Source organism: Chiloscyllium plagiosum, unplaced genomic scaffold, assembly GCF_037043375.1.
Source record: "Chiloscyllium plagiosum isolate Xiang-an unplaced genomic scaffold, Cpla_swu_hap1 HiC_scaffold_2, whole genome shotgun sequence".
In the NCBI taxonomy this organism is placed as follows: Eukaryota; Metazoa; Chordata; class Chondrichthyes; order Orectolobiformes; family Hemiscylliidae; genus Chiloscyllium; species Chiloscyllium plagiosum.
This window is the reverse complement of record NW_028270140.1, coordinates 101695310-101720639: the sequence shown is the minus strand read 5'-3', so window position 1 is coordinate 101720639 and position 25330 is coordinate 101695310. Positions and strand designations below refer to the sequence as shown.

The following is a 25330-nucleotide window of genomic DNA, read 5'->3' as shown; positions in this document are numbered from 1 at the left end:
AAGTCTGCTCACAGCATAAGATCACGGTTGGCAAGCTGTATTTTTGGGCAAGTAGGATGATTACTGACTTTTCAGTTAAAGGGGTGGTCAGATAGTGAGAATAGCATCCTGTGAAATCAAGCCTAACTCAAAACTTTATTCTAGTCTAAATGGGGTGTGGTGGACCTGGCCTATGAGAGTCCCTAGGCCAGTGTGACATTCTGGTATGTGAAGACATGAATGAAAAGCAGTCATATTGATTAGCATAGAGCTCCTTAGGCAGTAATTGCTCTAAAAAAATGTTACTATTTTAAACCTTGGCTGGTCCAGTTTATGTAAAGTTCAGTTAGGTTAGAATCAAAGCTTGCCAATGGCCATTTCTGAAAATTTGTACTGGGATCTCTGAATGCTACAACAATTTTGGAAGAAAGGAGTTATGCTTACCTGATAAAATGTGTGGAGCTAAATAATGTGCACTACTTCATTATATTAGAATTTGCAACATCAAACATATCCTTCACACAAAGTATATAATTGTGCTAATTATGTCTCCACTCCCTCCCTAATTGATTTTTTTTCCTCTCCTGAAGGCAGGCATGTTGTACATAATTCCAATAAACAACAACGTTTTGTCTGAGGAATGAGCACTGGCAAACTATCCAAGAATCATACTTAATCACAGCTGAGTCTTGATGCTATTTTCAACCAAATCCAATCAGTTAAAGGAGATCTGCCTAATTATGTCATCCCTCCCCACCTCGAGCAGCAAGTCTAATCATAGTATTAGAGTCATCTATACAATACAGGTCATGAGAGGATGTGGGAGCTTACTTTTCTGTGTAACTCAGCTCAGCTCCTCATCTGCCAAATTGAGAAAAAAGTTACAAAAACAGAAATTGCTGGAAAAGCTCAGCAAGTCTGGCAGCATCTGAAAAGAGAAATGAGAGTTAATGTTTCGGGTCCGGTGGCCCTTCCTCAGAACGGCATCTGCATTCTTTTAGTTTTTATTGAGAAAAAGGTTACATTTTCCTATGCATTGGTAAGTTTGTCTGATGCATCATGTTATGGACACCCAATGGACTGCAGCGGATCAAGAAGGCAGTTCCCCACTACCTTCTGAAGAGGAACCAGATGAGTAATCTAGCCAGTGACGCCTACATCCCAATCAAAAACATTGTCATTTGTAAAACATTCTGGAATGGTTATTTGTCCCTTATGTATCCTTTTAAACAAAAACCGAATAAAAATTCTGTAACCCAGCTTTACTTGTTTCAGTGCCAGTGACAAGTGGTGAAAATGCTTAGATCTTACAACGCAGCCGTGCAAGCAATATTACATATAGGAAATGAAGAGCTGGTCCTTTTTGGTTATCGGTGATCCTCCCAGTTGGTATGCGAAAGCAGTTGTATGTGAGCAGCTCTATTGTGTGCATTTGTTGTTTTTCTCATTCTATCATTATGACCATGACATTGTTTAATGCTTTGAAACTATGTTGTTCTTTTCCAATGGAGCTCCATTCTTTGTTGTGCAGTGTTTTGAAATTGCAAATTGGTTGTTAACGCTGCCGTCCTTTTCCCGTTGTGTACACTGAACCAAAGTAAAGTCCTTCAAAAGATCCACTGCCATTTTGCTGTAGACTGCCTATGTGGAGATTGAGAAAGCAAAATACTTATTGAATTGAGTTGATTTAATGCAGAGTGTTGTTTAAAAATGGAGTTATTTAGTTGTTTACCTACCATGCAGATTATTATTGCGTAAGAAGCACACACTATATTATTGATGATTGCCCTTGCAGGAAATGAGATTGCATTTAGTGGATGGTCCCTCTCCATCTTTACAAAAAAAAGAGAAAGAAAGCATATTTATGGCAAAGTCAAAAGTATTCAATTTGAAAATGGCAATCAGAAGGTCAAGTGTCTTTAGTGAAGGTTTGTTATTTGCGTAAAATGATTCCTCTTAATACCCTGTTGTGGGAGGTTGCTAAGGCAGAGCATTACAATATAAATGTAAAGCTAAAGCCTTTGATTAGGTTGTACATGGTAGACTAATGAGTACAGTTAGATAACATGGAATTCAGGGAGAGCTTGCTGATTGGGTACAAAATTGACTTTATGTTTGGGGACAGAGAGAGGTGGTGGAGGGTAGTTTATCGGACTGTAGGGCTGTGACCAACAGTGTTTCACAGGGATTATTTGTCAATTATATAAATGATTCGGATGAGGCACAGTTAGTAAATTAGCAAATGACACCAAAATTGGTAGTATAGTGGACAGTGAAGAAAGTTATTTAAGATTACAAAGAGATCTTGATCAGTCAGGTCAATGGGCTGAGGAGTGGCAGATGGAGTTTAGTTATGATAAATGTGAGGTTTTACATTTTGGTAAAACAAACAAGGGCAGGACTTACACAGTTAATGGTAGGACCCTGGGTAGTGTTGTAGAACAGAGAGACCTAGGGGTTCAGATACACAATTCTTTGAAATTTGTATCACAGGGTGGTGAAGAAGGTGTTTCACGCTCGTCTTCATTGCTCAGACCTTTGAGTATCGGACTTGGGATGTCATGTTGAAGTTGTGCAGGATATTGGTGAGGCCTCTTCTGGAGTACTGGGTATAGTTCTGGTCGCCCTGTTATAGGAAGGATATTATTAAACTAGAGAGGGTTCAGAAATGATTTACTAGGATGTTGCTGGGAATGTATATAATAAAGAACAATACAGCACAGGAACAGGCTCTCCTGGCCTCCAAGCCTGCAACAATTACATTTTCCCTTCCACTCAAAAACTGTCTTCACTTACATGATCTGTCTCCCTCTATTCCCTTCCTATTCCTGTAATCGTCCAGGTGCTTCTTGAATGCTGCTATTGTGTCGGCTTCCACTACCTCTTCTGGCAATGTGTTCCAGGCACTCACCACCCTTTGTGTGAAAAACTTGCCTCGCACATCTCTTTGAAACGTCCCCTCCTGTACATTGAACATGTGTCCCCCAGTAATTGAGCCCTCCACCCTGGGAAAAAGTCTCATACTTTCCACTCTATCCATGCCATTCACAATCTAATAAACTTTTATCAGGTCATCCCTCAACCACCTTCGTTTCAGTGAAAACTAACCTAGTCTATGCAACCTTTCTTCATAGCTAAAACCCCCATTCAAGACAACATCCTGGTAAAACTTTTCTGTGTCCTCTCTGAAGCATCCATATCTTCTGATAGTGTGGTGACCAGAACTATATGCAATATTCCAAGTGTAGCCTCAGTAACGTTCTGTAAAGCTGCAGCATAACTTGTCTATCCTTATACTCAATGGCCCTTCCAATGAAGGCAAGCATGCCATAGGACTTTTTTTACTACCTTATCTACCTGAGCTGCCACCTTCAGTGATCTGTGGACCTACACACCCAGATCCCTCTGCATATCAATACCCCTAACAGTTCTACCATTCACTGTATATTTTCACCAGTACTTGACTTTCCAAAATGCATCATCTCATATTTGTCTGGATAGTTTGTGTTTAAAAAATAGGCTGGATAGGCTTGGGCTTTTTTTACTGAAGTATAGCAAGTTGAGGGGTGAATTTATAGGAGTCTATAAAATTATTAGAGCATAGATAAGGTGAATAGCTAGGGTGGGAGATTTCAAAACTATGGGATATATTTTTAAGGTGAGAGGAGAAAGTTTTAAAAAGGATGTGAGGGGCAATGTTTTTTACACATAGACTGGTTTTTATGTGGATTGAATTGCCAAGTGAAATGGTGGATGGAGGCACAGTTACAACATTTAAAAGATATTTGGATAAGTACAGGAATAGAAAAGGTTTTGAGGGATATGTGCCAAATGCAGGCAAGTGGGACTAATTTAGTTTGGGATGATGGTTGGCGTGGATTATTTGAACTGAAGGATATGTTTCATGCTGTATGACTCTATGACTGTATGACTAATAACCTTCATCTTTTTGTCTAATATGATTCCCAACATTGTTCTCAAGGGCAAAATGGAATAGAGACTTTTATTTGATTTTTAACTACACCATCAGGATGTACAACTTATAATAGTTAAGTTAGCAATTCATTACAACTTTTCATTAATTTTTTTTAAAAAGCTGTACATTCTCTGTGCATGATTTTGTATGAAACATGAAATTGTATCCCTACCTTGAAACCCTCTCAGCAGAGTCCATGCCTGCCCTTTATACCTTACCACAACTGGACATACCAACTCCCAATGTTTCTCTGGTTCCTTTATGGGTCAGAAAATCAGAAGTTTCCAATGCTGAAGTAATTGCCTCCAGCTGTACATTCTCTAACATGTTGGGAGACATTATTAACACTTGGAAGCTGTATAGTGTCAAAGGTCAAAGGTCCCAATTATACTCAGGACTCAAACACAACAATAAAGAAAACCTATAGCCTTTAATCATTTTCTGCTTCTTGCAATTCTTTCTCATATCATTGTGATTCTACGCTGGATAATAGTGTCCCTTAAGGAATGAGGTTGGGCTGGATAGGTGGGAATCCCACCTCATTTTCAGTGGAAGGACTGGTACTATTATATTCCAGTCAAGAGCATTTTCCTGGGCAGCCCATGGCCTCAAACTGATTAAGCCCAAGTAGACTGGGGTTGTTTTCACTGAAATCACTCTCTCAAAAGCTGCTAGCCAATCAAAGGCCAGAATTGGAGGTATAGTGGTCAGCAAAGAAGGCTATCTCAGAGTACAATGGGATCTTGATCAGATGGGCCAATGGGCTGAGAAATGGCAGATTGAGTTTAATTTAGATAAATGTGAGGTGATGCATTTTGGAAAAGCAAATCAGAGCAGGACTTTTATACTTAATGGTAAGGTCCTGGAGAGTGGTACTGAACAAAGAGACCTTGAAGTGCAGGTTCATAGCTCCTTGAAAGTGGACTCGCAGGTAGATAGGATAGTGAAGAACGCGTTTGGTATACTTTTCTTTATTGGTCAGAGTGCTGAGTACAGGAGTTGGGAGGTCATGTTGCGGGTGTACTAGTTAGGCCACCTTTGGAATATTGTGTGCAATTCTAGTCTCCTTCCTATTGGAAGAATGTTGTGAAAGAGTTCAGAAAACATTTAGATCAGATTTTGATTAGATTCCCTCCAGTGTGGAAACAGGTCCTTCGGCCCAACGAGCCCACACCGACACTCTGAAGAGTAACCCACCCAGACCCATTTCCCTCTGAATGATGCACCTACCACCATGGCCAATTCACCTGACCTGCACATCTTTGAACTATGGGAGGAAACTGGAGCACCCGGAGGAAACCCACGCAAACAGGGGGAGAATGTGCAAACTCTACACAGACAGTTGCCCAAGGCTGGAATCAAACCTGGGACTCTGGTGCTGCGAGGCAGCAGTGCTAACCACTGAGCCACGGTGCCGCCCATTTACAAGGATGTTGCCAGGGTTGGAGGATTTGAGCTATAGGGAGAGGCTAAATGAGCTGGGGCTGTTTTCCCTGGAGCATTGGAGGCTGAGGGGTGACCTTATAGAGGTTTATACAATCATGAGTGGCATGGATAATGTAAAAAGGCAAGGTCTTTTCCCTGAGGTGGTGGAGTCCAGAACTAGAGGGCATAGGTTTAGGGTGAGCAGGGAAAGATATAAAATAGACCTAAGGGGCAACATTTTCATGCTGGGAGTGGTATGTGTATGGAATGAGCTGCCAGGAAAGTGGTGGAAGTTGGTACAATTGCAACATTTAAAAAGCATTTGGATGGTTATATGAATAGGAAGGGTTTAGAGGGATATGGGCCAAATACTGGCAGGTGGGACTAGATTAGGTTTGGATATCTGGTCAGCATGGACGAGTTGGACTGAAGGGGCTGTTTCTGTGCTGTACATCTCTCTGACTCTATGACTCTAATTGGTGGCTACTACCATTATTATAATAGGGGCCTCACCAGTGATTCCCACTGAATCCCTAAAGGGAGTGAGTAGATGGAGTGGAGATCACAGAGAGGGAATTGTCAATGGTAGGGTGACATCAGAAGCAAGGGCTGGGATTTGCATTCTGTGGGGTCCCCCTTCCCGATGCTAAGCCCCTAATCAGGCACAGAGAACTTGTGAATGTGGGACCACACCTTGGCAGGTCACTGACATGCCTGATAGGGTTTACTGGGAGGCCTCTCTGAGTGGTAATGGATGAAATGGTGGCCATTGGCTTTTGGGTGGGAAGGTTGTCTATTTGAGTCCCCCAGTCAGGCAGTATCTGAGGAGCAGGAAAATCGACATTTTGGGCATTAGCCCTTCATCAGGAATGAGGGACTAATGCCTGAAACATCGATTCTCCTGGTCCTCAGATGCTGCCTGACCTGCTGTGCTTTTCCAACACCACACTCTCGACTCTCATCTTCAGCATCTGCAGTCCTCACTTTCTCCTATATGAGTCCTCCCTAGACTTGGTCAGAGGAAGACTATCACATGTTACCCCCAGGGAAGGAGGATTGAATTCAACCCAATTAATTTGGCTATACACTGTACCAAAACTCACTGATGTAAGTTGTTGAAGGAAGCCTTACAGCACAGAGATATATAGTCAAGACTAAAGTGATAGCAGAGTGTGAGCTTGGTCAATGGGTTCTAGTTATTATGGATACAGGTGAGCTGGCAGAAACAAATAAACTAGATGATTTTAAATGTTTCACAATTCATTTGGACTTGGGTAGGATATGTTGATGGGAATGGAAGATATAAGGTTAGCTAGCCATGAATGTGGGCTCGCAATAGCAGATCAAGTACTCGCTCATCTCCTTCCAAGCATGAATTTAAAGTGGTATCACCACCTTCGAAGAAACTGAACCAATATCCTGGGAGGTAGGTTTGCTAGCACTCTTCGGGGGGGTTTAAACTAATTTGGCAGGGGGATGGGATCCGGACTTGTAGTCCAGCAAGTATGATAGCTGTTTTTCAGGATGTCCAAGAATGTAGGGAGGCTATGGAGAAGGTAGCACCAACAGGGAATACTTGCAGACACAGAGATGGGCTCAAGTGTGTAGACTTCAACGCAAGGAGTATCAAAAATTAGGTGGGTGAACTTAAGGCATGGATTGGTACTTGGGACTACGATGTTGTGGCCATCACGGAAACTTGGATAGAAGAGGGACAGGAATGGTTGTTGGAGGTTCCTGGTTACAGATGTTTCAGTAAGATTAGGGGGGGTGGTAAAAAAGGAGGGGGGGGGGTGGCATTGCTAATTAGAAATGGTATAACGGCTGCAGAAAGGCAGTTCAAGGGGGATCTGCCTGTGGAGGTAGTATGGGCTGAAGTCAGAAATAGGAAAGGAGCAGTCACCTTGTTTGGTGTTTACTATGGGCCCCCCAATAGCAGCAGAGATGTGGAGAAACAGATTGGGAAACAGATTTTTGAAAGGTGCAGAAGCCACAGGGTAGTAGTCATGGGCGATTTCAACTTCCCAAATATTGATTGGAAGCTCTTTAGATCAAGTAGATTGGACGGGGCGGTGTTTGTGCAGTGTGTCCAGGAAGCTTTTCTAACTCAGTATGTAGATTGTCCGACCAGAGGGGAGGCCATATTGGATTTGGTACTTGGTAACGAGCCGGGACAAGTGATGGGCTTGATAGTGGGTGAGTATTTTGGTGATGGTGACCACAATTCTGTGACTTTCACCTTGATTATGGAGAGAGATAGGTGTGTGCAACAGGGCAGGTTTTATAATTGGGGGAAGGGTAAATACGATGCTGCAAGACAAGATCTGGGGAGCATAAATTGGGAGCATAGGCTGTCAGGAAAGGATGTCGTTGAAAAGTGGAACTTTTTCAAGGAACAGATACGACGTGTCCTTGATATGTATGTACCTGTCAGGCAGGAAAGAGATGGTCGTGTGAGGGAACCTTGGTTGACGAGGGAGGTTGAATGTCTTGTAAGGAGGAAGAAGGAGGCTTACATAAGGTTGAGGAAACAAAGTTCAGACAGCGTTGGAGGGATACAGGATAGTCAGGAGGGAGCTGAAGAAAGGGATTAGGAGAGCTAAGAGAGGGCATGAAAAATCTTTGGCAGGTAGGATCAAGGATAACCCCAAGGCCTTTTATGTGTATGTGAGAAACATGAGAATGACGAGAACGAGGGTAGGTCAAGGACAGTCGTGGGAGACTGTGTATTGAGTCGGAAGAGATAGGAGAGGTCTTGAATGAGTACTTTTCTTCAGTATTTACAAACGAGAGGGACCGTATTGTTGAAGAGGAGAGTATGAAACGGACTGGTAAGCTAGAGGAGATACTTGTTAGGAAGGATGATGTGTTGGGCATTTTGAAAAACTTGAGGATAGACAAGTCCCCCGGGCCTGACGGGATATATCCTAGGATTATGTGGGAAGCAAGAGAGGAAATTGCAGAACGTTGGCAATTATCTTTTCGTCTTCATGTCAATGGGGGTGGTGCCAGGGGACTGGAGAGTGGCGAATGTTGTGCCCCTTTTCAAAAAAGGAAATAGGGATAACCCTGGGAATTACAGGCAGCGCATTCCATGCCCCCACCACTCTCTGGGTAAAGAACCTACCCAGAGTTAGTCTTACTTCGGTGGTAGGCAAAGTAATGGAAAGGGTACTGAGGGATAGGATTTATGAGTATCTGGAAAGCCAACTGCTTGATTAGGGACAGCCAGCACGGATTTGTGAGGGGTAGGTCTTGCCTTACAAGTCTTATTGAATTCTTTGAGGAGGTGACCAAGTATGTGAATGAGGGTAGAGCAGTGGATATAGTGTACATGGATTTTAGTAAGGCATTTGATAAGGTTCCCCATGGTAGGCTTATGCAGAAAGTCAGGAGGCATGGGATAGTGGGAAATTTGGCCAGTTGGATAGAGAACTGGCTAACCGGTCGAAGTCAGAGAGTGATGGTAGATGGTAAATATTCAGCCTGGAGCCCAGTTACAAGTGGAGTTCCGCAGGGATCAGTTCTGGGTCCTCTGCTGTTTGTAATTTTTATTAATGACTTGGAAGAGGGAGTCGAAGGGTGGGTCAGTAAATTTGCAGACGATACGAAGATTGGTGGAGTTGTGGATAGTGAGGAGGGCTGTTGTCGGCTGCAAAGGGACTTAGAGATGATGCAGAGCTGGGCTGAGGAGTAGCAGATGGAGTTCAACCCTGTCAAGTGTGAGGTTGTCCATTTTGGAAGGACAAATAAGAATGCGGAATACAGGGTTAACGGTAGGGTTCTTAGTAAGGTGGAGGAGCAGAGGGATCTTGGGATCTATGTTCATAGATCTTTGAAAGTTGCCACTCAGGTGGATAGAGCTTGTAAGAAGGCCTATGGTGTATTAGCGTTCATTAGCAGAGGGATTGAATTCAAGAGTCGTGAGGTGATGTTGCAGCTGTATAGGACCTTCATAAGGCCACATTTGGAGTACTGTGTGCAGTTCTGGTCGCCTCATTTTAGGAAAGATGTGGAAGCTTTGGAGAGGATGCAGAGGAGATTTACCAGGATGTTGCCTGGAATGAAGAATAGGTCGTACGAGGATAGGTTGAGAGTGCTAGGCCTTTTCTCATTTGAACGACAAAGGATGAGGGGTGACTTGATCGAGGTTTATAAGATGATCAGGGGAATAGATAGAGTAGACAGTCAGAGACATTTTCCCCGGTACAACAGAGTGTTACAAGGGGACATAAATTTAAGGTGAAGGGTGGAAGGTATAGAGGGGATGTCAGGGGTAGGTTCTTTACCCAGAGAGTGGTGGGGCATGGAATGCGCTGCCTGTGGGAGTGGCAGAGTCAGAATCATTGGTGACTTTTAAGCGGCAATTGGATAGGTACATGGATGGGTGCTTAAGCTAGGACAAATGTTTGGCACAACATTGTGGGCTGAAGGGCCTGTTCTGTGCTGTATTGTTCTATGTTCTATGAACATATCATTGGATGGCATTGGATAGATCTCCAATATTCAGCCAACACCTAGAATCTTTTATGTTTTGAGCAGATTCACAGAACTAAAGATTCCCTACAATTGGAAGCAGGCCATTCGAGTCCACACTGACCCTCTGAAGAGCATCCCACCCAGACCCACCCCATAACCTTGCATTTCTCTAATTCCTAACCATAATTCCTCTAACCTGCACATCCCTGGGCCATTTAGCATGGCCAATCCACCTAAACTGCACATCTTTCAACTGTGGGAGGAAACCAGAGCACCAGAGGAAGCCACAGAGACACGGGGAGAAGGTACAAACTCCACACAGACAATTGCCTGAGCTGGAATTGAACCTGGGTCTCTGGTGCAGTGAGGCAGCAATGCTACCCATTGTGCCACTGTGCCATTCAAATCATGTTATCATGTTATAATCTCGCCAGTATTTAAAAAGATAGGCTCATAAATAACATCTTGATATGATATGAAAATGCCTTAGTTACCTCACATATTTTGAGGCCAGGATTCCATATGTACTGTGATTTGGAGATGCCGGTGTTGGAATGGGGTGCACAAAGTTAAAAATCACACAACACCACGTTATAGTCCAACAGGTTTAATTGGACAGGTTTGATTGTAACAGGTTTAATTGCTCCACAAACCACCTGATGAAGGAGTGTCGCTCCGAAAACTAGTGCTTCCAATTAAACCTGTTGGACTATAACCTGGTGTTGTGTGATATATTAAAATATTAAAAATATGCAATGTGGTCATTGATCAGAGCAACCAACTTTAGAATCTTTTGATAGGCTTGAAGCAGTTACATTGGTTTTCCATCCTTAGATAAACTCTGCTGAATTTCCTGCTCCTGATGGTGCATGAGGGAGAGCTTTAGATTCCTGGGACACAGGGTCTTGGGGAAATGGCACATGTGCAAACCAGAGGGGTTGCATGTGAACAGCCCCTTTCCCTTAGTTGGTGGTCTATAGACTAGTCTGAGCAATGTATTTGTACCCTTTTTATTCCTTAGCTCTAGTCAAAATGATTCTGTCCTTGAGCGTCTGAGACATGTTTTTTCCCCAGCAGCATAATGAATTCGTTAATTCCTGCAACATTTCCTTTCTAATTTTCTTGAACAACTACACCCAGGGATATTTAATACCCAGTCTTTCCATTCATTTCCTTTTTTAAAAATTCTTTTGTGGGACATTGGCGTCACTGGCTGGCCGGCATTTACTGCCTGTCCCTAGTTGCCCTGGAGAAGGTCGTGGTGAGCTGTTTATTGAACCATTGCAGTCCATGTACTTTAGGGAAGGAATTCCAGGATTTTGACCAATGACAAAGAAGGGACAGTGGTATATTTCCTAGTCAGAGCAATGAGTGACTTGGGTGGGGAACTTGCAGTGTTGCTGATCTCATGTATCTGCTGCTCTTGCCAAGATGGAAGTGGTCATGGGTTGGAAGGTGCCGTCTAAGGATGTTTGGTGAATTTCGGCTGTGCATCTTGTGCATAGTACACACTGATGCTACTGAGCTTCATAGTAAAGGGAGTGAAAATATTTGGATGTGGTGCCAAACAAATGGGCCGCTCTGTCTTGGTTGGTGTCAAGCTTCTTGCGTTATTGTTGGACTTGTGCTCATCCAAACAAATAGGGAGTACTCCATCACTGTACTGACTTGTGCCTCATGGGGGGTAAACAGGCTTCGCAGAGTCAGGAATTGAGTTACTCGTCATAGTATTCCCAGTCTCTGATCTGCTCTTGTAGTCATTGTGTTTATCTGCCAGTCCAGTTGAGTTTCTGGTCAATGGTAACCCCAAGGATGCTGATAGTAGGGTATTCAGTGATGATAATACATTGAATGTGAAGGGGTGGTTGTTGGATTGTCATTGCCTAGCATTTGTGTGATGTATATATTACTTGTCGCTTGTCAGCCCAAGCTTGGATATTGTCTGGATCTTGTTACACTTGAACATGGGCTGCTTCACTATCTGAAAAGTCAATGCTGAACATTGTGCAATTATTGGCGAAAATCCACTTCTGACCTTATGATGAAGGGAAGGTAATTGATAAAGCAGCTGAAGATGTTTGGACCTAGGACACTACCCTGAGGAACTCCTGCAAAGATGTCCTGGAGCTGAGATGACTGACCTCCAACAGCCATAACCATCTTCCTATGTGCCAGGTATGACTGCAGTCAACAAAGTACTTGCCCCTGATAACCATTGATTCCAGTTTTGCTAAGGATCCTTGATGCCACACTTGGTTGAATGTGGCTTGATGTCAAGGCCTGTCACTCTCACCTCACCTCTGGAATTCAGCTCTTTTTCTGTTTGAATGTAATGAGGTCAGGAGCTGTGTGGCGCTGGCGAAACCCAAACTGAGCGTCAGTGAGCAGGTTATTGAGTGGGTGCTGCTTGATAGCACTGTTGGTGACACCCTCCATCACTTTACTGATGATTGAGCATAGACTGATGAGGCAGTAATTGGCCAGGTTGAATTTGTCCTACTTTTTGTGTACAGGACATATTTGGACAATTGTCCACATTGCTGGGTAGATGTTAGTGTTGTAACTGTACTGAAAGATCTTGGCCAGGGGAGCAGCATGTTCTAGGGCACGTCTTCAGTACTCCACACAGACTCCCTGTGTGGAACTTGCACATTATTCCCGTGTCTGCGTGGGTTTCCTCCGGTTTCCTCCCACAGTCCAAAAATGTGCAGGTTAGGTGAATTGGCCACGCTAAATTTCCCATAGTGTTAAGTGAAGGGATAAATGTAGGGGAATGGGTCTGGGTGGGTTGCGCTTCGGCTGGTCGGTGTGGACTTGTTGGGCCGAAGAGCCTGTTTCCACACTGTAAGTAATCTAATCTATTACCGGAATGTTTTCAAGGTCCATTGTGTTTGCTCTAGCTAGTGCCTCCAGCCATTTCTTGATTTCACATGGAGTTTAATTGTCTACCACTATTCTGATCCGTTGGTTGTGGGATCACTTTGCTCTCTCACTTGCTGCTTATATTGTTTGGTAGCTTCACCAGGTTGACCCTTCATTTTCAGGTATGCCTGGTACTACTCCTGGCATGTCGTCCTGCACTCTCCGTTGAACCACAGTTGATTCCCAGCTTGATGGTAATAGTTGAGTGGGGAATATTCCAGGCCATGAGGTTGGAAAGTGTACTGAGTATAATTCTGCTGCAGTTGATGGCCCAAAGCACCTCATGGATGCCCAGTCTTGAGTTGCTAGATCTGTTTGAAGTCTGTCCCATTTAGCACAGTGATACTGACACACAACACAAAGGAGAGATTCTCAGTGTGAAGGCAGGAATTCATATCCCCAAGGACTATGCAGTGGTCATTCTGTCATGGACTTATGCACCTGCAGCTGACAGATTGGTAAGGATGAGGTTAAGTATGTTTTTTCCTCTTGTTGGTTCCTTCATCACCTGCCACAGACCCACCTTAGCAGCTATGGCCTTTAGGACCCAAACAGCTTGACCAGTAGTATTGCTATCAAGCCACTCTTGGTGGTGGACATTAAAATCCTCCCCCATGGTATATTTTGCACCTTTGCCACCCTCAGTGTTTCCTCCAAAGGTTGTTCAACGTGGAGGAATATTGGTTCATCAGCCGTAGGAGGTTGGTACTTGAAAACCAAAGGAGGCTTCCTTACCCATGTTTAACTTGAAGTTATGAGACTTCATGGGATCCATAGTCAATGCTGAGGACTCCCAAGGCAACTGGGACTGTATACTACTGTGGTACCACCTCTGCTGGGTTTGTCCTGCTGGTGAGACAGGACATACGTAGTATCTGGAAAATATTCTGCAAGGATTGATTCCATGAATATGGCTAATGTTAGGCTGTTGCTTTAATAATCTTTAAGACAGCTCTTCCAGTTTTGGCACTAGCTCCCAGATGTTAGTGAAGAGGACGTTGCAGGATCAACAGGACTATTTCTGCCATTGTCTTTGCTGGTGCCTAAGTCTGTGCCAGGTGATCTGTCCTGTTTCATTTCTTTGTTGAGACTTTGTAGTGATTGATACAACTGATGGCTTGTTAGGCCATTTCAGAGGACAATTGAGAGTCCACCACATTGCTTTGGGTCTGGAGTCACATTTAGGCCAAACCAGGTAAGGATGGCAGATTTCCTCATTTAAAAAGCATTATTGAGCCATGATTTGAAGATGCCGGTGTTGGAGTGGGGTGGACAAAGTTAATAATCACACAACACCAGGTTATAGTCCAACAAGTTTATTTGGAAGTACTAGCTTTCAGAGCGCCAGTCCTTCATCAGGTGGCTGAGGAACAGCGCTCTGAGAGCTAGTCTTCCAAATAAACCTATTGGACTATAACCTGGTGTTGTGTGGTTTTTAACATTATTGAGCCAGATGGGTTTTTCTGACAGTCAACAATAATTTCGTGGTTATCGGTAAATGCTTAATTTCAGATTTTAAAAATATTAATTCAAAGACCAACATCTGCTGTGGTGGAACTCAACCCTGGGTCCCCAAAGCATTAGCTGACTTTCTGGATTTATAGTCTGGTGATAATACCATTCAGCCATTGCCTCCCCTAAAGCTTTCCTTCCCCTTCTGTGTATTTACAAACATAGATGTTAGCTTTGTTTTGGACTTCATTTCTTTATTCTTTACTCTGACTTCACCTATTAACTTACTGTTGCTCTGCTAATGCCACCTGCATCTCCAAGCATTTCCTGAACCTTGATATTCTACTCTGGAAGTTTCTACTCTATGGAAGTTTCCTTTGGGGCCTTGGAGGGAGGTGAGGGGGGAGGTGTGGGCGCAAGTGTTGCACTTCCTGCGGTTGCAGGGGAAGGTGCCGGGAGTGGAGGTTGGGTTGGTGGGGGGTGTGGATCTGACGAGGGAGTCACGGAGGGAGTGGTCTTTACGGAATGCTGATAGGGGAGGGAAGGGAAATATATCCTTGGTGGTGGGGTCCGTTTGGAGGTGGCGGAAATGACGGCGGATGATACGCTGTATATGGAGATTGGTGGGATGGTAGGTGGTGGTGGGGTCCAACCACAAGGGATGAACTCGGATTTCACCAGTTTCCTCATTTCCCCTCCCCCCATCTTGTCTCAGTCAAATCCATCGAACTCAGCACCGCCTTCCTAACCTGCAATCTTCTTCCTGACCTCTCCGCCCCCACCCCAGTCTGACCTATCACCCTCACCTTGACCTCTTTCCACCTATCGCATTTCTGATGCCCCTCCCCCAAGTCCCTCCTCCCTACCTTTTATCTTAGCCTGCTGGACACACTTTCCTCATTCCTGAAGAAGGGCTTATGCCCGAAACGTTGATTCTCCTGTTCCCTGGATGCTGCCTGACCTGATTGGAATAAGAGGTTGGCAGGAAAAAAGCAGTAATTGAACATTGGGCCACCTTCACAGAGCAGATGGTTCAGGTACGGTTGAGGTAGATTCCCTCAAATGGGAAAGGTAGGTCAAACAAATCCAGCATTCCCTGGATGACAAAGGTGATCGAAATTAGAAGGATATGGTCAACTTATGACGGAAGTAAAAAATACATTTGAGAATCTAGAGGAATACCAAAGTTTAATTTGGGTGACAAAACAAATAAGGGAAGGGAAAGAGGGATTGTTAGAAAAGAGTAGCAGTTAGCTTAAGGGGAATCCTAAAGTCTTCGATAGGGATAAATAGCAAAAGAGTGGCTAATGGAGGAGAAGGGACAATTAGAGGTTAAAAGGGAGAGACAGGCTGTATGGCTGATGTATTACATGAATACTTTGCATCTGTCTTTATAAAAGGAGGTTTCTGCCCAGGCCATGATGACAGAAAAGGAAACTCTATCACTAATTGGGTACAAAATTAATCATGAAGAAGTCTTGGATAGACTGTTGGTGCTTAAATTTGATAAGGCATTGGGACTGGATGAGATATATCCAAGGACTTTGAAGGGACTGAGATTAGAAATTAGGCCATGATTGTTCACTCTTCCCTGGACTTGGGGAAAGTGACAAAATGAGATGTGGTGACTGGAATTGAGTCATTCAAGATGGCATTGGATGATTACTTGGATAGAAATGGTGTGCAAGGATGATGATGCAAATTTTAAGAAATGCAATGGGCACATTGGGCCGATTGGCTTCTTTCTACGCCGTAACAGTTTTTAATTCTTGTTATGAAGGTGTAGGTATACTGTACCTCTAAGAAAGAGAGGAAACTGGCAAGGATTGAAAGCACAAAGTGTGCTGAACCGTTTAAAAATGTAACATTTGGTTGACATAAATAGCTGGTGCTGTTGCCATGGTATAAAAAGAAATTCAAATTCGGCCAATCAGTTTAAATTATGCCCTGAGTCCAAAATCCAATCATATTTGAATTTTACTATTTGGGATGACATCAAACCAAAGAAATAATCGGATATTTTGGGGTATAAAACTGGGCATTTTGAACAGTTAGGGGGAGAACAGTAAAGGGCACTCATAAGTAAAGACTGCCAGCAGAATAGTTTTCTGAAAGGTACCTGTCCACAAAAAATTGTGCAGCAGAAGACCGAAGCCAACCTAGAGAAATCTACAGTGAATGTTTGACATCTGAAGATGACAACTGGGTTTGAAATTGATTTACTGAAAATTTAAGAGGGAGTTTATTGGACCAGTATTGTAGAGTGGGAGGTAAAAGATAGGTTTAAGAGAATGGAGTTGTAAATAGTTGTGGTTTTAATGTTCTCTGTCAGACTTAAAGAATCAAATTCTTAATTTTTACTTTAAATATTGAAATCTGGGATTGTTCTTTGCCTCTTGAAATTTAACAGATTATGGCGCGGGGTAAACTTCTCTGTGTGTTGGGTTTAAATTCGCAGAGGGGTTACCCCATGTCAAAACATTCACAAATTTGCCAATTGTCTCCTCTTCCTTTTTCAGTTCTCTGCTTAGATCCATCTCAGCACAGATTAGGCAAGGCGATAAGTTCTGAACCCATCCCAGCCAAAACCAGAATTGAATCCAGTGCTGGTTATATCAATCTGATTCACACTAGCCATCCAGCCATCAGAGCTAACTAACTACCTATGGAGCATAGATTGCTATGACAAACGTATACCTTTTCATGCATATTGTGGATGAGCATGGTGATAGTTGTGATTCCAATTTTCTTTCCCGTTACATGGTTGGCCATGTAAAATACCTTCCACTCTTACTAAATTTGGAAGAATTTACAAGTTGATACTCAACCTGTTTTTGGTTGTGTTATGAACCCACTTTCCTTGGCCATCAAGTCCTCAAATGGATTGTGAACCCAAAGCGTCTGGGGTCTCGATTGTTCTCCTTTTTGCCAGAAGTTTTCCTTACTTGTCTCCTTAACAACCTCAGTTGAGTAAACTATAATGAGCCCTGGTGGCATTGTATTTCCTACTTTTGCACTTGCAGAGCACTGACAATTATAAGCCACAACTTGGTCAGGGTAAACTGGGACAGGCAGAAATGAAAACACCTACACCCAAGAGTATGCAAAGTCTCGTTTGTAGTTCTGCAGGTGGGAACCTCTCACTGAAGTCATTTTCTGGTCATGGTGCCACACCATTATAGATTGTTAAAAATCACACAACACCAGGTTATAGTCCAACAGGTTTAATTGGAAGCACACTAGCTTTCGGAGTGACGCTCCTGATGAAGGAGGGTCGCTCCGAAAGCTAGTGTGCTTCCAATTAAACCTGTTGGACTATAACCTGGTGTTGTGTGATTTTTAACTTTGTACACCCCAGTCCAACACCGGCATCTCCGAATCATTATAGATTGGGTAGTGACATCATCCAAAAAGGCCAAACTTGCACCGTCCTCATCCTTTCCCCACTCACAATTTGGCCATATTCCTAGAAATGGAAATACTTTTACTAATGAGCATAAGCTTGGATGCTGTTATTATGGAAGGGCAATAGAGATGGAATGAGTGAGTGTCAAGTACCAATAAAGGAAAGTACCAGTTTTAACTGCCCCGCTCCCCCCACCCCCAACCGCTACAAGGCGTTGAGAAAATTTGCATATATGATATGTGTATTTTACTGAAGAGGCAATACAAGAGCTCTGCCACCAGTTACATAGGAATCTGTAACATTGGTGATCTATCTGTGTTTATCTTGGTGTAAATATGAGGGACTTCCCCCACCCAATCTTTATAGGACAAACTCTTTCCAGGAAATGAATGGCAAGGCCTGCAATATCATTCAGGAAGCAAAATCATTATTCATTCACTGCATTTATGTTTACATCTGAGAGCCTTCTGGTCAGCCAGAACCATGTAATAACTGCAGTGCACAACCTCTTAATAGACATTACACAAAGCACCTTGTCATGAGCTTTACTCAATGGCAAACATCCTATTTACCTAGGTGGACTGCAATAGATTGCAGATAATTTGAGCGATTCAGCAGCTTCTGCCCATCATCAAAGAAGCAGTGAGATAAAACTATCCAGTTGAATGTGTTTGAATACCTTCACAAAGTTTAGAAGGGAATTGACAGGATCAGTAAAGTTTTGTAAACTTCAACATAGAAGCTGTTGGCAAATTTAATTAGGATAACATTGGTTGTTAAGTGGAAAGCAACATTTACATTATCGAAGTGTCAAGCAGCAGCTAACTCCAACAAATTAATTTAAACAGACCTTTTACCTTTCAATGCCGTTATAATCACTGAAGTTTCCTTCATCAACACCATTACCATTGCCCAATAATTCAGCTGGATGTGAAAGCTGTGCTTACTAGAGCAGGTCAGAACTTCTGTATTCTGTGGTGAACTGTTCTCATCTCTTTTAAATAGTCACCAGTCTCTCTACAAAGTATGTCTGGAATGTCTGGACTCTAGCAACTAGACAAAAAGTGGAGAGGAGGTGAGTGGACTCCATAAATAAGATGAGGGGTTTTGGGAAGAAGGGTTGCAATGCAAGGTATTAAGGGCATGGGAGTTGAGTTGCTGTATGATTGAAGGGGTTGGTGGGGGAATGGAGAGGGTGTTGGGAAAAGAGGCTTTATGTTTGTGAGCTGACGATAGGGTTTTGAAGGTAAGTGGGTAGCATGTGTGTGAGAGAGAGATTGGGAGAAAGGGAAGGTTTTTACAATGTGTGGGCACTGGAAGTGAAAGGGAGATGCTTGACAGAATTCTCTTGTCAAGAGGGAATAGGGGAAGTCAGGCAGAAATCAACATGTGTAAAACTGCTATTATCTAATGTACAGCATACTTTAAACTCCGATTTTCATATTGATATGAACATTGAGCTATGAATGTTACTATGCTGCTTTCGATGTCAATTTTGCTTTGTTGGTATCTGTTAATTTTCAAGTGTTAAACGGGGTCATATTGGAAACTTTCTGGAAACTGTTGGGTTGAATTATGAGGATAGATCATTTAAACTTAGGAATATTCTGTTGAATGGAGAAGATTGAGGGTTAGTCTAATCAAGCTATCTAAGGTTTTGTAAGTATTTGATAGGGTACATATGAACAAGTTAATTCCTCTAGTGGGGTTAGTGAAGTATAATGGGAAATAATAAATTAGATTCCCTACAGTGTGGAAACAGGCCCTTCAGCGCAACAAGTCCACACCAACCCTCCGAAGAGTAACCCACCCAGACCTATTGCCCCCTGACTGATGCACCAAACGCTATAGGCACTTTAGCACAGCCAATTCACCTGACCTGCACATCTTTGGATTGTGGGAGGAAACCAGAACACCCGGAGGAAACCCACCCAGACACGTGGAGAATGTGCAAGGCTAGAATCGAACCTAGGACCCAGGTGCTGTGAGGCAGCAGTGCTAACCACTGAGCTACTGTGACACCCCAAGTACTTATTAAAGTAAAAGTTAGATCTTTCAGGAACATTTGCACAAAAAACAGCAGAAATCTTGAACTCTATTCCCGAGGACGTTGCCGGTGCTGGGGCAATTTAAAGACTAAACATAGAGGTGGATAATTAAATAAATATATTAAGAAATGTAAATCAACCATCATTTAATGAAATGACAAAGCAACCTTGAAGGATTGAATGACCTGTTCTTTATTTATGCACACCAATATTTATCATTTACGTGACATAAAGAAGAGCTTCTGATAATTTCTCATTGTTTTTTGCAAAACTTTGCTGGACACAAATTGCCAAATATGTTTGCCTGCATTACAAACATAACTTTCAAACATACTTCTACTGACTTTCAAATATATTAGGATGCCCTAATGTTGTCAAAAGTATTGACTAACATCTGTTCTTTCCTTCTTTTGACTGTTCCTGTTATTGCTACTGAAATAGTTTCTTAAAAAATAGGATCTTCTCTATATTCATGGTATCATAGAAACTAGGAGCAGAAGCAGGTCATTTGGCCTGTTGAACCTCCTCCACCATTCATTATGACTCCATGCATTCCAGCAAATTATATCTGACATAGGATTTCTACCAATTAGTATTCCAATGGACCTCCTAACAAACTGACCCAGGAAAATATTGGGTAAATGCCACCAAAGGCTATTGACATAAAAGCAGAGCAATGAACTATATGGTAAATCGCTGTCTTAATGTTGATCCAAGTTTATTTCCAAGTGTCAGACTTAACTAAAGTTCAAAGCATTTTAGATAAAAATAAATACCAGGAATGACAACGGAAATGGCAATTTTGTTCAATTCCAATTAAGCAGCTACTCTGATGCCTTCTTTTAGGACTTGTAGTGCCCAACAATGAAGAGGAATTGGCCTTGTAAAATGGGATTATAACATCTCATTTCATGAAAAAATGATGAACATATGAATGATGGATTTATTAACTAACCACTCTACCTTTTTAGCTGTGACTATTACAAAACAGTAACCAGTATCACAATAACTTTCATAATAATTAAAATTTCCTACCAGTTGAGGTGGTTTGATTTGTGCTTGGGCTGTCATCAGTTGGTGGGCTTTGCGATGCAGGTTCCCCATTTTCGGAAGGAATTGAGTCCGCAGAAGCAGAGGTGTTGATCTGCTGAATTTGAAGATATTGGTCATTCCATTAGCAAGCTCCTCATCATTGTGTTTGCGCATGACCTTAGACATTATGCTTCTTGATCTTTTTAATACTGGTTCTCTTTTCTGTGATGAAACAATACTTATCAGTTAAACTTACAGTTAAAGCGCATCAAAAAGTGACTTGTTTGTGTAAAATCTTCCACATCAACGTATCTACTACAGACACTCAAAGCTGTCTTGTCTCACTGAGATTGCATTGCAATTGATGGCTGGAAGTATTTATAGCTGCACAGATCAGAAAAGTTGTTTTGACTGGAGATGTATTAAATGTGAACATTATGAAATCTTAAATGATCAGAACAATCTGAAACAAAATTGGGTTGAGGCACTTATAGATTTATGAATAAGAAATAGGGATATGGAACTAAGCATCCCATATTGTTGATTGGGCTTTGAAAGAGATAGTATAGATATGATGGGCCAAATAGCCTCCATCTGTATTGTACATTGCGATGGCTAAATGCTTTTACTGCATTAAAATCATTTTAGTAACATGCAGTTTGTTACTGTTCTTGTTCACAGGTATCATAAACAGCCATTTTTTTCAGGTCCTTAAACTAAAGTGAATATCAAGCTGTGGCATAAATTGAATTATTTATCTCTGAGTGATCCTTTCAAGTGGTTTCCATAATCTAAGTTGCAAGTCCTTTGATTTAAATAATAGAGTAAAACTGTAAATAAATTGTTTCTTCAATGGGGTCTTCTGACATGGTTGTACTCTTCCTAAGCCTAGGCTGGTGGTCCACATTCAAGTCTCACATGTGCCGAGAGGTGTGTTGAAACATGTCTGAATAAGTTGATTCAAAATTTTTAAAAAGTGTAATTAATGATGACAATATAAATATAGTGATATGAAGTAAGATCTGAGTCAGGATTTGAGTGTAATTTTCTTCCCCAGACCTCAAAGAATTTGATGATTGTGAGGAAGAGATACATTCCTTTTCCAGCATTGCTTATGGGCCAAGAGAAGCTGGTATCCTCCCTAAAGCCCAACAACCAAAACTATCTTTCATTCCATATGCTAGGACCTCACTCATAAGCACTGACTAACAATACTTCCCAAACAATTAGACTACCCCTCTTTGTGACTGGACCTAATCATGTGATCATGATTTCCTCTTGTAATTAACAACCCTGCTCCATAATCTCTGAATTCCTGGATCCCCATCTCTAACTCAGTTTCTCTGACCTTCTAAAACTGCCTACAACACTTACAAATCTCACTGTAGCAAACTCTACAGCTGAGCAGCACAAAGTTATTACTTCATCGCCAGTGTCTGACAGCATTTTGCATCTACAAGGATCCAAGCCTAAATCAGCTCACTTTCTAGGTGAGGAATTGGTTAAAAAAAAAGCACCTCGTTCAGTCTCATCACAAAATACCTCCCACTACTTGGAATTCTTGCACTAGTTGATATCTAAGTCAAGGTAGTTGACACAGTGGGCTAAATATACCGTAACAACTGTGTGATTCTGTGAATTAATAACAATCCTCAATACATCACAACTTCTCTCGGACAAATTTATTGGTGTATCACAATTTCTACAGAAGCAGCTGATATCATTAAAGAAATTGGCAAGAGCCACACTGGTAGTGATTGCCTACCCCAGCGAAGCTGAGCCAGCCTGTCGGTGCTGCACAGACAAACTTCTGTCGCTCCATCTTTTAAATTATAGTTACATGGAACATTCTAAAGTGAAGTCATTGACAATTTCACACAGAAGTGTGGTAAAATAGTCTTTCAGAGACACCATTTGAATGGCCTATTTTTTGATGGAATGGCAAACAGATTTGGCAAAGGCAAGCAAGTTAGAAAAATATGACTTGACCAGTAAAGCATCAAGGGTAAAAAGTCTAATTTAAAAACTAATTGTTGAATGGTGAAATGGGATTCTAGCTAGAACACAGCAACAGACTGATGAGTAAAAATGAGTAAATAAGACCAATAACATTTCATTATTTCCTAATCTCACCTCACTGCAACACAGAATTCCATTCTCCCACCTGCAGAATAGAAACCAATGGTGATCATATTTAGCATGACAGGTAGGGTAGGTAACCTGGGGATTCCAGCTTACCTCCTGCTCCTCCAGACCTCCACCTTAGACATCAATCACTGACATCTTAGAGAGCACTTCCTGGGCAGTGACCTCACACATCCCAGTTTATGAAACAGGCATCTGATATGTACCAGCAACAGCGCACCACCTCCAGTCTAAGAACTTTGGTATCTGATACATATCAGTGTCACTGCATCATATGGAAACATTTCTGATCCAATTACAGTTCTGCATTTCAATGCTGCACTTTGGAGCACACCAGCGCCTTTCATTGCAATGCAGTTGTCAGGATACATTGGTGTGCGAATTAGACCAGGCTGCACCTCAAGGCTGCTTGCTCATTCTTTTTAGTGCTCACTCACTTTGTGTTTGCTTGGTGCTAACAGCATCTGCATACAGCATTGAAAAATGTAATAACTGAGCATCAGTGATAGGATCGGTCCAAGTCAGCATGGATTCACTAAAGGGAAATTATTCTTGATAAATATTCTGAATTGTTTTGACTAGTAGAGTAGACAAGGATAAATCAGGAGGTGTTGTGTATCTGGACTTTCAAAAGGCTTTTACCAAGGTTCCACACAAGAGATTAGTAAGCAAAATTAAAGCTCATGATATCCAAGGTAATGTATTGATGTGGATAGAGAATTAGTTGGCAGTCAGGAAACAGAGAGTTGGAATAAATGAGTCCTTTTCAGAGTCGGGGCAGTGACGAGTGGGGTACCGCAGGGTTCAATGCTGGGACCCCAGCTGTTAACAATATATTAATGATTTGGAAAAAGGAATTGAATGCAATGTCTCCAAATTTGCAGAGGACACTAGGCTGGGTGGCAGTGTGTGCTGTGAGGAGGATGCTAAGAGGCTGCAGGATGACTTGGACAGGCTGGCTGTGTGGATAAACACTGGGCAAATGCAATATAATGTGGATACACGTGATGTTATCCACTTTGGTGGCAAAGATAGGAAGGCAGATTATTATCTGAATGGTGGCAGTTTAGTAAAAGGTAAGGTGCAATGAGACACTGGGTGTCATGGTGGAACAGTCATTGATGGTTGGCATGCGGGTGCAGCAGACAGTGAGGAAAGCTAATGGTGTGCTGGTTTTCAGAGGGAGAAGATTTGAGTAGGGATGTCTTGCTGCAGATATACAGAGCCTTGATATGACCAAACCTTGAGTATTGTGTGCAGTTTTGGTCTCCTAGTCTGAGGAAGGGCGTTCTTGCTATTGATGGGTTCAGCGAAGGTTCATCGGACTGACTCCGGTGATGGCCAGACTGACATCTGAAGAAAGATTAGATCGATTAGTGACTCGAATTTAGAAGAGTGAGAGGGCATCTCAAAGAAACATATAAAATCCTGATGGGACAGGACAGGCGAAATGTGGGAAGAATGTTCCCGATGTTGGGAAAGTCCAGAACTAGGGGTCACAGTCTAAGAATAAGCCATTCAGGACAGAGATGAGGAAGAATTTCTTCACACAGAGAGTTGTGACCTTGTGCAATTGGCTACCACAGAAAACTGTTGGGGCCAGCTCATTATTTATATTCAAGAGGGAGCTGGATGTGGTCCTTGCAGCTGAAGGGGTCAAGGGGTATGGAGAGAAAGCGGAAGTGGGATAGTGAGATTGCATGATCAGCAATGATCTTACTGAATGGTGATGCAGGCTCAAAGGGCTGAATAGCCTACTCCCGCACTTATTTTCTATGCTTCTATCTCTGCCTTGCCTTTTGACACTTCACCTCCTGAGCCAGAGCTTGAAGGCTCACTGTACTTCTGTCTGCTTGCTGCTTAGTGCAACCACAAAGCCAAGGCAGCTTGTAGTAGTTGTCAGCAGTTATCACTCAAGGAGATGGATATGCTGCCGTATAGCATCATATTATGTTAAGCTTACACCTACAGCACATGCCAGCAGTGTACACAGCATATACAGTGCACTTGCATCAATCAAATGGCCATGTCCTAAAGAACAAGACTTTAGGACCTTACCTTTTCCTAAATTCCTCAGTCAAGTCAAGACGGGTTGCCATCAGTCAGGAGATCCTGGTAAAGAGCATCATCTAATTCCAGTCCAGTGGTTTGCACATGATTAGTCAACTGCTTGGGGAGGACACAATTGAGGACTGTTTCGCTACCATGCAGGCAGTAAGCCACGGTCAGTCATCAGGAGCTGCACATAAATTAATCAGTGGTCTAGTCACTCATTAGTCAGGGCATTCTCTCAATGAAACAGTTAGCTTAATGAAAGTCAAAGGGGTTTATCAGGGGACACTGCTTTGTTAGGGAAGTTGGGAATACAATGCCACAGCCAGAGCTTAGGGTGTAATGATGAGAGCTTCAGACAAAATTCCAAGTAGTGTGTGGGAAAGTAAACACTATTCAGGAAGAATAGAGGCT

The 25330-nt window shown here is 42.4% G+C and overlaps 1 protein-coding gene across 1 annotated transcript; it reads right to left on the bottom strand.

The window, feature by feature from the left end:
• Positions 1–1227: 1227 nt before the first annotated feature.
• Positions 1228–23007, bottom strand: LOC122565489 (uncharacterized). Its single transcript, XM_043721517.2, has 4 exons — positions 22958–23007; positions 20723–20941; positions 1716–1811; positions 1228–1620 (listed from the first exon to the last, which is right to left on the bottom strand). Exons 2-4 carry the CDS (start codon positions 20903–20905, stop codon positions 1453–1455), a joined length of 447 nt encoding a protein of 148 aa, XP_043577452.2. The 5' UTR covers positions 20906–20941; positions 22958–23007; the 3' UTR covers positions 1228–1452.
• Between the last annotated feature and the right edge of the window lie 2323 nt (positions 23008–25330).

Excerpts from the sequence above, each read along its gene's own strand:
- LOC122565489 (XM_043721517.2), bottom strand. The coding sequence starts at position 20,905 with ATGTCTAAGGTCATGCGCAAACACAATGATGAGGAGCTTGCTAATGGA. Across the intron at positions 1,812-20,722 it reads AAATCAAACCACCTCAACTG|ATGGAGAGGGACCATCCACT; the intron begins GTAGGAAATTTT and ends TTTTTTGTAAAG. Across the intron at positions 1,621-1,715 it reads ACGCAATAATAATCTGCATG|GCAGTCTACAGCAAAATGGC; the intron begins GTAGGTAAACAA and ends ATCTCCACATAG.